General features: G+C 33.5%; 1 protein-coding gene across 5 annotated transcripts in view; it reads left to right on the forward strand.

Annotated features, from left to right (window-relative positions):
- Positions 1-16,454, forward strand: part of NME7 (NME/NM23 family member 7) — a 241,593-nt gene that overhangs the window by 103,014 nt on the left and 122,125 nt on the right. For all 5 annotated transcript variants that reach the window (XM_037825403.1, XM_037825404.1, XM_037825405.1 and 2 more), the window contains 3 exons: positions 83-133; positions 2,036-2,243; positions 10,968-11,073. In XM_037825403.1, coding sequence (XP_037681331.1) covers positions 83-133; positions 2,036-2,243; positions 10,968-11,073 — 365 coding nt within the window. The remainder of the gene's footprint in view (positions 1-82; positions 134-2,035; positions 2,244-10,967; positions 11,074-16,454) is intronic.

The raw sequence follows: 16,454 nt of genomic DNA on the forward strand, positions 1-16,454 counted from the left end.
TTTATTTTGTTAATGTAAACTAAAATGATGCTATTTTATTACATAATTCCTATTAATTATTGTTATTCTGGTCATTTTATAGGAAAGAAGCAACAGATTTTCATGTAGACCATCAATCAAGGCCCTTTTTAAAGTAGGTGCTTAATTTGGGGGCTAGTCATGTGTAATTGGGGATATTCTGGAAGACTAAGAGTTATATTTGTACAATTCAGAAATTTGTTACATCAGAATAATCTGTCAAAAGGACCATAGCCACATCTTGCAACTGTATAGTACTCTTTTCTAGGAATTTTTTTCCTCTATTCTTCTATTAAACAAGAATTCTTATATCTCACTATCTTATTATCTTAAACTTTAATCAGAAGCAAATAGGATGATTTGTTTAAATTTATGGAGTACAGCTTTCTTTTTAGATTTGAATTGATTAAGAATAGGGTGGTAATTATATTTTATGTTGAATTATTTTTGTTGTGTTTTTAAACTCTTATTTTGAAGACATAGAAAGTGTTCATAGATCCCTTATATTTTAACTAAATTGTTTAACATATATTTTGTTGCTTGAACTATAGCAATTAGTATATGTTAGAAACTGAATCTTTGTTCTGATATTTGGAATGTAAAATTTAAGAGAATATTTTGTTTGCTCATATTATTATTGACAGACAAAAAAGGGTTTACACTTCTAATGAAGAAGGGTGTTATATTAGCCAAAATGTTACAGCAGACATGCCATTTAGTATCCTGCACAGAATAGTGGATTAAAAAAAAAGTTTTATGTAAGAAAATTATTACAGATTATTTTAATTAAAACATAACATTTTGCTGAGCCTTGTTTGAAAAGACATACACAAATTTATAGAAAATAGGTGAGAATTATGCTTTTTGAATAGTCTTTGTATTTGCTTATAGCATTGAATTATGAATCTTATTTTAATGTTATATGTGTAATTAGTATGCAGTAAATTTTTATTAAATAGGTGAATAATTAGTTTTCTGATATTGGGAAAGACATAAGAAAAGATATAACTGCAGTAATTGGAAATAGTTTCATGCATCAGTGTCTTTTATGATCAGGCACACCATTCCTTGCTTCATTATATCCAAACTAATACTATAGGCTTATTCTATTATGTTTTGAGAATTCTGTATTCCATCAGAGCCCTATTTGGAACAGACACTAGATTATAAGTTTCTTGCAGGAAGGATCTTGTTTTGTAGCATAGATTCTGATATATAGCAAGTATCAAAAAATACTTATTTAATGGATTTGTTCCCCAGATTTGGGTTTCCTAAATCTCGTATTTGTTTGTTTTCCTGCTAAGGCCTTGCAGAATAGGTATGAGGAGGCCCTGTGGGCTTCCTAGGGTGGAGGATATGAATACCTCCTTGAAGATACTACATCTTAGAAGTATAATCAAAATAAATTGGAGTGATTGAAAGAGGGAACACTGAAAGGAGTTAGCTCATATAACATGATTCATGAGGGAAGGCAGTGTAAAACAGGCCATAGCTATTAGACACAAAAGGGCCTATCAAACCATGCCCCTTTCTCCAGGAGAGTCTTTTCCTCTTTCTTAGTTTAGTTGAGAGAGAGATATGGACTTACTTTAAAATATACATATGATAAGACATCACTCTTACTGCTTTCTACATTATGAAACTGAATTAGACTGTAATAGTAAAGCACATGACAATAGAAAGTAAGACCTTTTTGTATTTTTCACAGCAATAGGAAAAACATAGATCAATAATAAACATCTCAATTCAATGAAGTAGTGTATTGTATCACACAGATTTTTATGCTAACAGTAATTGATTTGATATTAGTGGTTTGTAGTGACTTGAGCCACAGTAGAATACTCAATTTATGAAAATATTTTCCCTCTCCATGTAAAATTTACTATGCTCAATAGTTCTGAGATCATAATATTGAAATCTGTGTTGACATAACTCAAGATGTTGTATGTCCTCATTGTTATGGGAGATATCTAGGTTGACAGAATAATGAAAAATAAATCTTGTACCTGTTTTGTAGTGAGCTGATCCAATTTATTACAAGTGGTCCTATTATTGCCATGGAGATTTTACGAGATGATGCTATATGCGAATGGAAAAGATTACTTGGACCTGCAAACTCTGGGGTGGCACGTACAGATGCTCCTGGAAGCATTAGAGCCTTATTTGGAACAGATGGCATAAGAAATGCGGCTCATGGCCCTGATTCTTTTGCTACTGCTGCCAGAGTAAGGTGTTTTAAAAATATTTTAATTCTGTTTTGCTTTTGTTAAATGTATTATGTAAAGGTGAAGAATTTGTGTCGCTGGTGACTTAGGTTGGACTTATACATAGAATCTAGTAGTAAAGAAAAACTTTGACCTTTTGCTTAGGATCAAACAGTGTTTCATTATCTTTGTTTGCTTTTGCCTTTCAGGGCAGGAACGTATGGTGAAAATAAGTTTTTTCCAATTAAAACATTTGTTGCCACATTTCCTGTTCCAAAGACTTAAATTATTGTGGTGCAGAAGTGTTTGAATTATTGAATTCGTGTAAGATGTCAGTTTATGAAGAGTAAATTTTTTTTTTAAATGCTCATTTTATGTATTCTTTCTTTGACTCAAACCAAACACTGTTTTCAAGCTTACTATATTTTTATTTTATCATATAACTAATGTTCATAAAAAATTTCCCTACAAGTAGCCCTTATTTTAAAAATTCATATAAAAGGGATTATAATGGGTTTATAAGGATGTTGAATTAAAATGAAGGGCAAGTTTATTCTTAGCATTGTGAGAAGTTTCTCATCAGTCAAGATGGTTTTTAGTCTGGTTATCTTTGCAATGAAATAATCTTTGACAATTTTATAGTAGTTGAGTTTTTCTTTTTCTTAAAACTCACATCCAATCCATCAGCAAGTCCTTTCATCTCTGCTTTCAAAGTAGACTCTGAATCTGACCACTGTGGTCTAAATCACCACTATAATGTCCCTGGACTGCTGCAATAGCTTCCTGATGTGTCTTTCCTCTATTCCTCTGACACTTCATTTATGAAAATTTTACTCTCCCCAACTAAAAATCACTCTTCCAAAAATGATCTTTTTAAAACAAATCAGATTAACATTCACCTACTGAAAACCCTACAGTGAATTTCTGTCTCTTATGGAATAAAATCTATAGCCTTTATTGTGGCCTCCAATGCTCTACCTGATCTGGCCCCTATTAACCTCTCCAACTTTATCTCCTATCTCTCTCTCTCTCTCACTCACTGTAACTCATACACTGACCATCTAGCTCTTCCTTGAATAGTGTATTTCTGCCTTCCATATTCAGTTAATAGCAAAGAGGGCAGTGCGATTGGATGGGAATGAGTGAGTGAGGGAGTGATGAGGTTACAAAAGTAATCAGGGGAGAGACCATATGGTCTTGGAGGCTATGGTAGGACTTTTGGCTTTTTCTTTGAGGAAAATGGAGAGCCATTGCAGGATTTTGAGCAGAGGACTGACATGTTTGTCTTGCCATTTAAAAAGATCATTCTTGCTACTACATTGAGAATAGACTGTTGAGGGCAAGAGTAGCAATAGGGAGCCCAGTTATAAGGCTATTGCAATAATCCAGAGAGATGATGACTTGGACCAAGATGGTAGCAAAGGGAGAAGTATATATGTAAATTTACATAAAACATATACATATATACTTTTTGAAGATCAGATGATCAAGATTTCCTGCAAGAATGAATGTAGACTATGAGTAAAAGAGATATCAAGGATGGGTCCAAAGTTCTTGTTCTGAGCATCTGAAAGAAAGGAATTTACCTAAACTGAAACAGGAAAGGTTATGCCTGGAATAAGTATTGGGGGATGGAGGGTGGGAACTGGGAGTTACGTTTTTGGACATTGCAAACTTAACACGCAACTTACTTAATATGTAAGTTGTCCAAGTGGAGATGTTGACCAAACAGTTGAGTATGTGACTTTGGGTTTGTGGAGAGGTCTGTACTGAGACATAATGTGGGAGTCATCAGTACTACATGGTATTGAAAGCCATGAGGTTAGTTGAGATTACCAAGGAGAGGGTATAGATTGAGAAAGACAGAGAGCTAGAGGGATCCTTGGAGTACTTTTAACACTGAGAGATCTGGTAAAATAAGAGAACCAGCAAAGAAAGTCAAGAAGGAGCCTTCAGTGAGGTAGAAGAAAAAGCTCTGAAGTAATTATGTCCTGAAGGACAGTTGAAGAAAATACTCTAAGGGGAGAGAATGATAAGTGGTGTCAAATGAGGCAGATAAGTCAAGTAAGAAGAGGAGCAAGAATCTACCGTAGATTTTGCAATGTAGATATCATTGCATTTGTGAACTTGGTAAGATCATTATCAGTGGAGAGATGATGGCAAAGGCCTGTTTGGAGAGGATTTAAAAAAAAATTGTAAGACAGGAGTTGGAGTTGGTGAATATGGACAATTCTTTTGAGGGAGGTTGCTGAAAGGAGAACAAAAAAATGAGGTGGTAGCTGACAGGAGAAACAGGATCAAGAAATTTTTTAATATGAGAAAAATTACAGATGTGCAAAATTGATGATGTTGGAAAAAGAAGGAGACTTGCGGGAACAGTGTTATTGATTAGGTTTGAAGGATTGGAAATTAGATCCCAGGTGGAGAGAATGGCTCTAATTTCATTTTTCATTTGTAGGAACATGTGGGAAGGCAGAGTATGTGGATGCAGGTGCTAATTCTTTTCTTATTTCCTCCATTTCCTCAATGTAGTGGGTAGGTAGATCAGCAATAGATAAGAATGAATATGGGGAGGTGTTGAGGGGTTTGAAGAGATAGAAGAAGATATACAACAATCATCTAAAAGATTGAGAAAATGAACAGATTAGCGAAATATAGTGTGATTGATATGTAGAATTAACTGTCCATCTAATGTTCGTGGTCATGAATTATGTTTGTAGTTGTTTCTATAGCCATATTCAGCTGCCTGGTATAGGTACAGAATAGACAGAAAGTTGACTTTAACCATGATTGTGGTTTTGCTAAGCAAATATAATGACATCATAGAGGATTGAGGGAGTCAAAGGTTAATGAAAGAGAATGATTATCATCTTTGGCCATATTTACTGTAAATGTGGTATTACTTTCTATAGTTAAATTACCAATCAGATCTTTAAAGGTATAAAAAAAAAAGATAGACACAAATAATTAATGAAGGAAGTGGGACCTAAACTGAGTGAAGAAAAGATAGACACAAATAATTAATGAAGGAAGTGGGACCTAAACTGAGTGAAGGCCATTGATCATGTTCATTGACATTTTCCTTCTATTTTCCCTATCACTTTACCCTATCCATTTCTTTGTTCTTTATTTCTACCAGTTCATTTGATAAATTTGAACACAATAAGCTTGTCAGATTTTAGGCTGCTCTCTTCATGTTTATACATTAGATGATTCTACCAGTGGGTTTTGTTCTGGTCTTTAGAAACTGCCTGGCATAAAATAAGTGCTCAATAAGTATTTGTTGGGTCAATGAATTCTCCTTACATTAGTCATTAAGCTCCCTACAGACTTCCCATTAATAAACTAATTTTAAGAGTATTTGTATTATAAACTTTGTATAATATATATATAAATGTGAAAAGGAATAGAATATGTCAGCTTATCATTTTGATAATTTTCTTAGGATGCTTTGCCTTGTAAGCATTTGTTGTCCTTTAAGGAAATACCATGAGTCTTATCACTGAATCCAACTATAACTTATCTCCTTTGAATAGAAATATAGGTTGTACTTTTATTTCAATAATGCTATTGTTGCCAAAAATAAGTGAATTCAGAAATACAAGGCAAATTTTATACTTTAATATGATAAAGCTAGACTTGTCTTAAATATACATATTGTGTGTTTCTGTGCATGCACATACCTAATCATGTGCTGAGTGGTAGAAAAATTCCTATCTGCAAATACAATTTGCAGAATAATTTTCTTATCTCTTTTTGTAGTGGAGTAGGTACTGTAAAACTTTCTCCCAAATAGATGTCTTGAACATATTTATTTCTATTTTCTGCACTTAGATTTTTCAGCTTATTCTCCCATTAGTTCCTGAAATACCCTATTATTTATATGAACCCTTTAAGATATACATATTCTTGACCCTTGTCTTGGGAAGAATAAATATTGTGGACCTCATGTTAGCTGACAAGGAATCAAGGAGAAACAATGTGGTTGGAAAATATAGCATACATGATGAAGCAAGGACCATATATGTTGACAAAAAATTGAGAAAAAATCACACAGTAGCTATGCAACTCCAAAAAGCTTCCCAGTCACTTTAAATTCCCATTAGTTACTATCTAATCTTTCTTTCCTTCTTATCCAAAAAATACTATACTCACTCTTTTTCCTTCCTCATTTTAGCAGTCATTACAACTTAGCTTCATCCTCATAATTCCACAGAAACTGTTTTGGTTAAAATTAATTGTAAAATACAAGGAAAATTTTTCATTTCTTATTTGCTGTCTTTGACAGGTTTGACCACTTCCTCCTTTTTGAAATGCTTCACCTTATTTTAATTCTGTGATATCACTTTTTCTTTGTTTCATATCTACCAGACCATGATCTATATCTTATTAACTGGATTTTCTTCCTTCACATGTTCTTTGTTCAGGCTCTACTGCTTTTCTTGCTATAGTTATCCATCTCCTTGCCTAATTGTTAAAGGTATGAATGTAGATTAGTCAAAATATTTTAGTGAGATAATCATGCACTCTTATCAGGGTACAAATTTATGAAGCAATACACTATATACTTTAGAATCATTAAAGTCTTAGCTTATCAAATTGAGTCTGAACTTTATTTTGGGGGAAAGTTACAGATTTTTATCATTTCTTGCTTGGCAATTTAGAGAAATATAAAAAGCCAACAGTAATAGCAGGGAGCCTTGGAAGCAGAAGAGCTCTTATGCAAAATATCTTAGCAACTCAAATCACTAAGGAATATGGAATTTTTTGTGTGTGACCTTATATTTGTTGTGTGAAGCCTTTGAAATAGTTGCCATAACAATGACCTAGTAAAAGTGCTCTTGAAAATGTGAGCTTGGATTAATAGGTGGCACAGACATGGCAGCCTGCACAGGGAGAAAGAAAAAGGCATGAAATAGAATCATTCCCTTCTACTAAGAAGAAATATTTAAGTAAAACTTTTCTATCTTTATGTGTTAAATATTTATTCAGTATATGTAAGCTGGTAAATGAATACATGGAAAGTTGGTGCTTTCAGTTTTTAAAATTGAACAAGAAATTAGAGGCAAGTTGAGAAAAAATAATTGGCCAAGTAACTGTTTAAACTAGAGGTAGAAAAATTTAGCAATACTTTTCACTTTTGGAAGACAGATGATAGAAAAAGTTCAGGGCTTTGCAGCCAGAATGACCTGATTTGAATCTTGATTTTGCCCCTTGCTTAACTTGTAAGGTGTTTGTTAATCTGAGTCCCATTTTTCTCATTTGTATAATGTGGATGGATAAATGTATTTTATTTACATATGCAGAGTTTATAAGTTTATTAATGTCAATCATCAAAATATTGAGAGGCTACATGTACCAGGAATTGTTCTATATGCTGGGGAAACAGCAGTTTCCCCACAGAAGTGAACAAAACAAAGTCTCTGCTTACATCTCTTCTGGTGGGGCAGGGGATCAGATTATAAACAAGTAAATGATTTTACAACATGCTGGGTGGTAAGTGCTCTGAAGAAAATAAAGCAGGATAGGGGGATAAAAAATGATCAGGGTGGAGGAAGGGATTGTGTGTTGGGTAGGGGTGGGAAATCCTATTAAATAAAGGATATTCAGGAAGTCCCCACAATCTCTGATTTGAGCAGAGATCTGAAGGAAATGAGGGAGAACACCATGTGAATATCTGGGGGAAAGAGTGTTCCCAGCAGAAAGGGTATAGTACATGCAAAGATTCTGAGGTGGGAACATATTTGCTATTTTTAAGGAACTGTGAGGAGGCCAGTGATGCCAGAACAGAAACACAGGTAGTGGAACTGTAAGGAGGTTAGGTCAGAGGGGTAGTCAGGGGCCAGATCATATAAGGCTTCTTAGGATATCTAGGACTTGAAAATCCATCCTGACTGAGATGGGAGGCCATTGGAGGGTTCTGTGCAGAGAAGTGACATAATCTAAGGTTTTTAAAAGTTTCATTCTGCCACTGTGTTAAGGGAGAGTAGGGGTCGGTTTGTTGTGGGGGAAATGTGGAATGGTAGATCAGTTAGGAAATCAGTGCGGTAGTCAAGGGGAAAGTTGATGGTGGTGTGGACCAGGGTAATAGATTTTAGGTAGTGAGATTCTGCATATACATATTTGAAAGGATTTCCTGATAGATTGGACAGGTGTATGGAGGGGAAGTAAGAAAGGAAGAGGAATCACACTGCAGTTGGAAGGATGGGGAAAACAAGGTGGGGATAGAAAGAGCAGATTTGTGAGAGACAGAGTAGAAATCAGGAGTTCTGTTTCAACATTTTAAGTCTGAAATGTTTATTAGGTAGTGATATCCAAGAGGCATTTGCATGTACATGTGTGTGGAGTTTAAGGAGTAGGTTGGACTGGAGGTAAAATGTGGGAGCCAGCAGAGTACAGTTAGCATTCAGAGCGGTGCCATTAGATGAGATCACCGAGGGAGTGACAGATAAAAGAGAGTAGGAGTCTAAGGGACTGAGCCCTGGAGCTCTCTAATACTTAGAGGTCAGTGACATAGGGAAGAGCCATCAAAGGTTCTTTCTAGTTTGCAGCACTATCGTTTCTTCTTGTCATACCAGTTCTGCTTCATTCATTTATTACCTGCCAGACCTGTAGGTATTTGAGTTTTCAATTATAGTGTACAGGTTGTCTAAGACTGTGTAATCAAAGCATCTGGTACCGGACTATAAATGGTAATAATTGTTATTGATCAAGAAGAATAATAAATGAAGGCTGCAACAGGTTAGAGAGGTACTTTCTTTCTAAGGTATAGAACATTTTTCTTTTATTCTAAAATGTCTCAATACTGGAATTGTTCAAATATGTACTTTAGTATTTGAATAATTCCTCATTTTCCTTAGTGGTTTTTAAAAATGTGTATCAGTGTGGCACATTTACCTTGAGCTAGGCATTATTTTAGGTGCTTTGCGGCCTACAAAGATATGCAAGTTAGTTCCTTTCTACAAATTTATAATTTGGTAGAAGGCAAGTACCCAAGTAACCACGACTTTGCGGGGATTAGGGTACTGATTAGGAGTATTAGGAAAGGCATCCTGGGAGGGAATAGTAGCCCTTTACACATTGGTAGGGTCCTTTGGAGCTTGGGGCGGAGGGCTTTATAGGAAATAGTAGAAATAATAATAGTAAAAGCTTAGAGGCAGGAAAGCATCTGTTTCAGTAATGAAGAGAAGTGACAGATTTGACCATTTATGGCTAGTTCAAATTACTGGATTGTCATTCTAATGAACCATGAGCAAAACAAATAACACAGCAAATACCTAAATGTGGCTAAAATATATGGTTCATTTGATTGTATAATGGACTCTAGTAAGTTAGTTTTAACTATCTATAGTTCTCAGATTCCTGAATACTAATCTCTGTTTCTATAAAGACTTCCTAGTCTTAAATTTTATTTTATATATTTTAAGAAAAATTTTAAAATGGTATCTGTGTCTTCATGAGCTAATGCTTTGGGGAGAATAAGAGCTTTATGTTGGTTACTTCCAGTATTCCAAATATGTTAAGACATTTTCAGTTTTTTTAAATGCATTTTTTTTATTGTGAACTTTAACATATATACATAACAGTGATAACTTTCAAGGTACGATTTAACAAGTAGTTAGAGAACAAACTTCGAAGAATGTCATGAGTCACAGTTCTACAACTTCAGCTATTTCCATTACTGTAAAATATAACATATACACAGAAAGATGTTAACTTTCAATGTATAGCTCAACAAGCAGTTATATAGGTAATTTAAAGAATTGCTATGGGTTACAGTTCCACAGTTTCAGTTTTTGCCTTATTATGCAATATAGGGTATATACAGAAAGTTGAAGACTTTCAAAGCACAATTCAACAAGTAGCTACAGAGCAAATTTCAAAGGATGTTACAGGGTACAGTTCCACCATGTCACTTACCTCCTTCCAGCCATTCCAACACCCCAACATCTAAAACATATATATATTTATATAAAGTTTCAGTATTCATAGACCTTTATTAAATCTTATCCTCTCACTTAATCTTTTTCTCTGTCTTTGGGGGTATCTAGGCTGTGAGCACCCTAACTTGTTCATATTGAAAGGGGGTGTCAATAGGATGGGGGAGGGGGCTGTATCTTATTGTTCTTAAAGAGGCTGTTGCCTCTGAGTTTTAGGACTTGTCTGGCATAGGAACACTCTGGTGGATTAAAGTTTTGAGAGATAAAATTTAGTGAGTGAATATTATAGAATCTCAGGTAGGGACCTAGGTATTTGGTGATTACTTTTGGTAAGGCCATGGCATATTGTGGCCATTTGGGATGTCTAGCTGGAGTTTGCATAAGAGAAACCTCCAGGATAGCCTCTCGACTCTATTTGGGATCTCTCAGCCACTATGACATCAGCTTGTTGCCTGTCTTTTTTCTCCCTTTTTGTCAAGTAGGCATTTTCAATCCCTCACTGCCAGGGCCAGACTCATTTCCTAAGTGATAATGTCACGAAGACATTATCAGTTTTAATCCTGGGACAGGATGGTGCACATTCTCATTGCTTTAAATAACATTCCTTTATATGTGCTGATTGTAAGTTTTGAAACAGGGTTCAGTTAATCTTTGTAAGAATCAAAGTTTTAGAAAATTTGAAGCAAATATTTTACATTATGAAACTTTAATAGTAATTGGATAGTTCTTCCCTCCCTTGCAGAATTATCCCAGGAGTTCAAGGTAAGAGATCACATATGCCAAAGTCATTTATCTCTGTCTTTAGGAAATGGAGTTGTTCTTTCCTTCGAGTGGAGGGTGTGGTCCAGCAAACACTGCTAAATTTACGAATTGTACCTGTTGCATTATTAAGCCCCACGCTGTCAGTGAAGGTAAGTATTATGTTGAATATAATGTATATAGTATATTTTGTTAATATGATAGCTTTTTTAATGTTTACCTAATTTATTTTACATGTAGTATTTCCATTTCTTTTTTCTTTGAATCACATGAATAAAGGTGACAAAATATTAGGGAAAATCTGTCTAAATCTATATTTTTCTATTCCTATCTATGCATTTTTAGATGGTGTTCCTTGGGTTTTTAGAAGTAGATCAATGCTTTCCTTATCTTGTTACAGGTCTTGATTCCTTGACTTTTAATCTGTCTCCCTTCCTTTGATCACATAACTGTGATTTAAGTTAATTCGTTTAAATAGCTCTCATGGCATATAATTTAAAAAGTTGTCTACCATATCTGTATTATACCATTTCAGAGAAAGTGGGAAAAATTTCTTCCACTTCTCAGTATGTGAAAATGTTCTTTGACTGATACATACATACTGAGAGTTTGCAAGTTTTTTCTTTATTTTCCTTCATTTCAATTTCTTCATTTATTTATTTTAGTCTGTTGTATATGTGTTTTTGTCAACTATCCTAAATCCTTTTGGAAATGAGATGGGATATAATTTTAAAAACCACCCTTAAAAACTAGAATATACTAAATAATAAATAGAATTGAATGGATTAATTTTTTAATTTCATATTTTCTAAGTATATAACTAACTCAGGTATAAATTTGGAAAATTAAAAAAAAATTTTTAAAAGAAAACAATAAATATCTACTGTTTCCCATCATCCAGAGATAATCGTTGTCAATATTTTGATACATTTCTTCCAAATCCTTTCCTTCTGGGTTTGTATATATGGGTGTAAACTGACATACATTTATGCAATTATTGACATGTTTGAGATGTAGGCCTATAGGCTGTTGTTTAAATTCATTTTTTGTGTGTGAACATTTGGATGTCCTTAATTCTTTTTAAATACTTTAATAGCTGTATACTTTGCAGTCATACAGATGTAGCATAACATTTGGAGACCTAAGTTGTTTCCAGTTTTTTAATATTAAAAATAAAACTTTGTATAGTTACATACCTTAAATACCATAAATATTTGATGATAACTACTAATTATTTCTTCTGGCTAGTTTCCTAGAAGAAGAATTATTGGTTGAAAGGATATGAACCTTAAATCTCTTGTTTATAATTAATAATTCTGTAATTAATCAAAAAGTACTCTAATACCTTATAGATCCTTAGGAACATAATTTCAGGGAACTAATATGCCTGCTGGGTAACAAACATATGGAGAGCCCACCACTCTGTGCCAGGTAATAGCCCATGTACCTTAGGCATTATCTCCTTCAGTCTTCACAGCAGTCATGTGAAATGGGTGATTTATCACTTTTCTAGATAAGCAAGCTGAGGCTCCATGAAATTATTTTCCCCTGTTTAGAGTAGGGAATCCAGATAACAAACCCTGGTCTCTTTTAAGCTTCGTGTTCTTTTCTCCACACTATCTTGCTCTAACATAAAACAGCAGTGATGAAAAAAAATGTCGCATGGTTAGTAACATTTCCATGGCCATGGCAAGTGAAAGTAATATTTGAAATGTTTGGTGAAAAAACAATTGGTAGTTTCTGTTGCACTGATTTTCTTACCTGTGGATGGATTACACACACACACACACAATTGAATGTGATGAGACAAGTTAAATTCGCCATAAGAGTTCTTTTTATTTAAAGGCCCCAAATTAAAACAAAAAGCTTATCTTTGGCTTATCTTTGTAAACTTAGTAAGTTCTATCAATTTGGTTATATGTGCTTTCATCTTTTCTAAGGAAAAATATGTGAATGGAAAGAAAATGAAATAAAATGGAATTAGAATAAATGCCAGTCATATACCTTAAAGACTGCATGAATATGACTAATTAAATTAGTTATTAATTAATTATATTAATTAATAATATAATTAAAATGCTAATGCATACAAATGAAGGGTAATGTCAAAATGACTGGCTTTATTATATGTAATTTATATATTTATATACCTGTCAAGTTAAAACATTTTTAGTAAGAGCAATTCTTTAAAGATTAACTATATTTTATATATTCATGTTTGATATAAAACAGATAGATGCATTGGTTAAAGTAAAAGTAAGTTTAGTAAAATCTAATCAGATGGCAGAATTCTTTAACCTTTGGTATTTTGAGACTTTATTTGTTTGTTCATTTTTTTCTTTTCTTTCTAAACCAAACTTCAGGGACACTTTAAAATCATTTTGAAATGTTGAATAGTTAACACAGTTCAAATTAGAGTTAACCTGTGGCTATAATGAAATAGAGCTTGAAATTTTATATTGAATTTATTACTAGATTCACTCTGCCCTCTTTCAGTTGATGGTTAATATTTATCCTTTTATATAAATGACCATTTCTGGTGTAGTTAATGTTACCTGTGGTCTAGTAGAGATACGAAAGAAGAGATTAAAAAAAAGGAGTTGATGATAGGAGAGAAGTGGAAATGCAGTAGGGTAGTTCCTTTCTGTTGATTGCAGACTCCCCCAAAGATGGTCAGAATAGCCTGTTATCAAGCAAAACTGAGTTTACTGTAAGAGAGAGCACTACCTTGATTGGGGCTTGGTTGTAGTGCTTTACAAGGCAGATTTTGTAGAGTTTTGGAATCTGACCTCCAGGGGTTTAAGGTGGGTCCTTCTGATTGAGATTGGGCAAAGTTCATGATAACTAGTTTATGATTGGTAGAAACAGTGAGGCAAGGGTGTTAACCAAGTTATAAATACATAGTTGTTTGATAGCTGATTGGTTTTTCCAGTTGAGGGACTATGTGAGAAGGGAGTTGTTTGAGTAGTTTATCGTTGGGGTAAATGGATTTCTGGGAATTCCCTGGGGTAAACAATGGGGTTATTTAATGATTTATAGCTTTATCTTTCTGGGCAATAATTTCTTTGTGCAAATAGCAAAATTATGTGAATGTAGGTGGCCTTCATTCTTAGTTCTATACTTAATCCATGTGTACACAAGTGATCTCACCACTCATTTCTAAGATAGGTAGAAAAATAAAGAACTTACTTTGGGAAATGGATGGTTGGGAAAAATAATAAGGTATATTTAAGGAATTTGAGTTCTTTTTATATATGCAGATTGGAATATATTCTGTTATTTGGGGAACTCAGGTTTTAGAAGGGAATAAAAACAAAGTGAATGTTCTTTGTGTTCTTTTTCATTTTTAATTGCAAAATTATTCTGTATTTCTCTTGATGTCCTCAGTAATATTTATATACAGTTTAAGACCATCAGTGAAATGCATTTCTTTTACTCTGAAACCAGATTGCCTAGCTTTGAATTCTGGTTCTGCCACTTACTAACCATAGTATATTAGGTGAATTACATAACCTCTTTGGACCTAGTTTCCTCATCTATACAGTTAGAATAATTATGTACCTTTTTTCACTGGATAGCTGCAAGGACTAATTATATTAGTGTATGTAAGGTACTTAGAATTGTAAATATTTAAATGCTTTATAACTGTTAAACATTATTACTATTGTGATTACTTTATTATTATTAACATCATCTTTTAATTTTTCTATAAAGTTGAACAGCCACTTAGTAAGAAAGCAATAGTCTAAAATGCTAAGAAAATCCAACGTCATCCACTGAAGTGAAACAACCATGTCATTGTTTAAGAAACAGAGTACTTTATTTTCTCCAGCTATAGTTTGGGTACAATTTACATTCATTAAAAAGGATAGTTGCTTGTATCTATTTTTAATTGTCTATTACTGTTGGCACTAGGCAGGAAGTGGTAGCTAAATCTGGGAGAGCTGCTTTTGCTTTTTTTAATAACTAAGCAATTTAACTTTTTTAGGTGTTAGAACCCTGAAGTTTTGTGAGAAATGTTTCTTTCTTATAATAGATTCACATGATTTTATTGTATTTTTCATATTAAATAGTCCCTCTGGAACTTAGTTTCTTTATCAGTAGAATGAGACATGATATTTTAAAAGTTCCCTCTCAGCCTTTAAACTATTCTATTCTGTGAAACTGTATAGAAAATGCTTATTTAAGGAAAATTATATTCTGTATCTCAATGTTGTGGTTTGGCTGTACAAATTTAATTATATTTCCAAAACAATTTTAGGTTTTATTTAAAAAAACATAGAGATGATTTGGCATGATCTTCTTAGATTTAATTAATTAGGAGCAAATTATTTATTAGACTTGCCAATTTATAAATTTAACATCAGAATTTACTCTGATACGCTCATTGAAACAGGACTGGTAGCAGCAAGGTCGTATTTATCAAGCTTCTCATTTTGTTTTAATTGGGTTATTTTTACTCAGAGACTCTTTTGAGTTTTAATTTCCACTGTGAATATTTCTTTTGGTGCTAGGTAGGCCAAGAGCCTTAGAATACACATTCCACCCTGTGGAACCCCTGTGGATTTGGGAAGATTGAATTGGTTGTGATCCCAGCTTTTTTTGTATTAGATTTCCTTCAAGTAATCCAACTTCTAGGATACTACAGAAGAAGTGTGAAATTTTTTGGTGTAAAGAGACTGGATTTAAATGTTGTAGATCTAACTCAGTTTCAACAGAAATTCTTGGACTGGCCCTGTATTTCCTATAATGTCACAATTTTGGTGTTTTGTGATTGTTTTATATTCTTTCTGAAAGAGTAAACTGTTGAATGGCATTTACAACAGACATACCAAGTACACTGAACTACATGTAAGGCCTTGGGCTTGAATACATAGAACTTAGTATGTATTTTTGAAATATAAGAGTATAGCCAGTGAAAATGTCCTACAAATTTATGTGTTGAGAACTTTAAATGAAATTAGTGATTTATAGATTTAGAAGAAATCTCAGGAGTTCTGCTACTGACTATAAAAGAATTCCAGCTTTCAGGAAGGATTACTTTTAATGGTTCTGAAGAGATACCCGTATATTAGGCTTTTTAAAAATTCCACTTAAAAATGTGAAATTGTCTTTGATAATGGTTCCAACATTTAATAAACTTTAGAGGAAAATGAGAGTCCCTAAGATTGGCAGTTGTAATGACTTGGCTAGAGGCAGATGGTAAAGAAGGCCTCCTCAAATGTGAAAGAAGCCATTAGGAGTTTGCTCAGGTGTAGAACAGCAAAAGTTTTCATTGTATTATTTCTAATTGCAGTTCATATTTTTGGATTTTCTAAGTACTTTATATGGATTATTTATTTATCAAAACTGTGAGGCTAGGTACTTCTTGTTACAGAAGAGGAAACTGAATCAGCAAGATGTTAAGTAATGTGCCCAAAGTAACACAGCTGTTTCATGATGTGGTTGGGGTTTTAACCAAGGCTATCACATTGTATCACATTATACTATACTGCCTCTAGGGTATGTAAGCCCCATAAAACCCCATAATCAG

This window comes from Choloepus didactylus, chromosome 2 (assembly GCF_015220235.1).
Source record: "Choloepus didactylus isolate mChoDid1 chromosome 2, mChoDid1.pri, whole genome shotgun sequence".
NCBI lineage: Eukaryota > Metazoa > Chordata > Mammalia > Pilosa > Megalonychidae > Choloepus > Choloepus didactylus.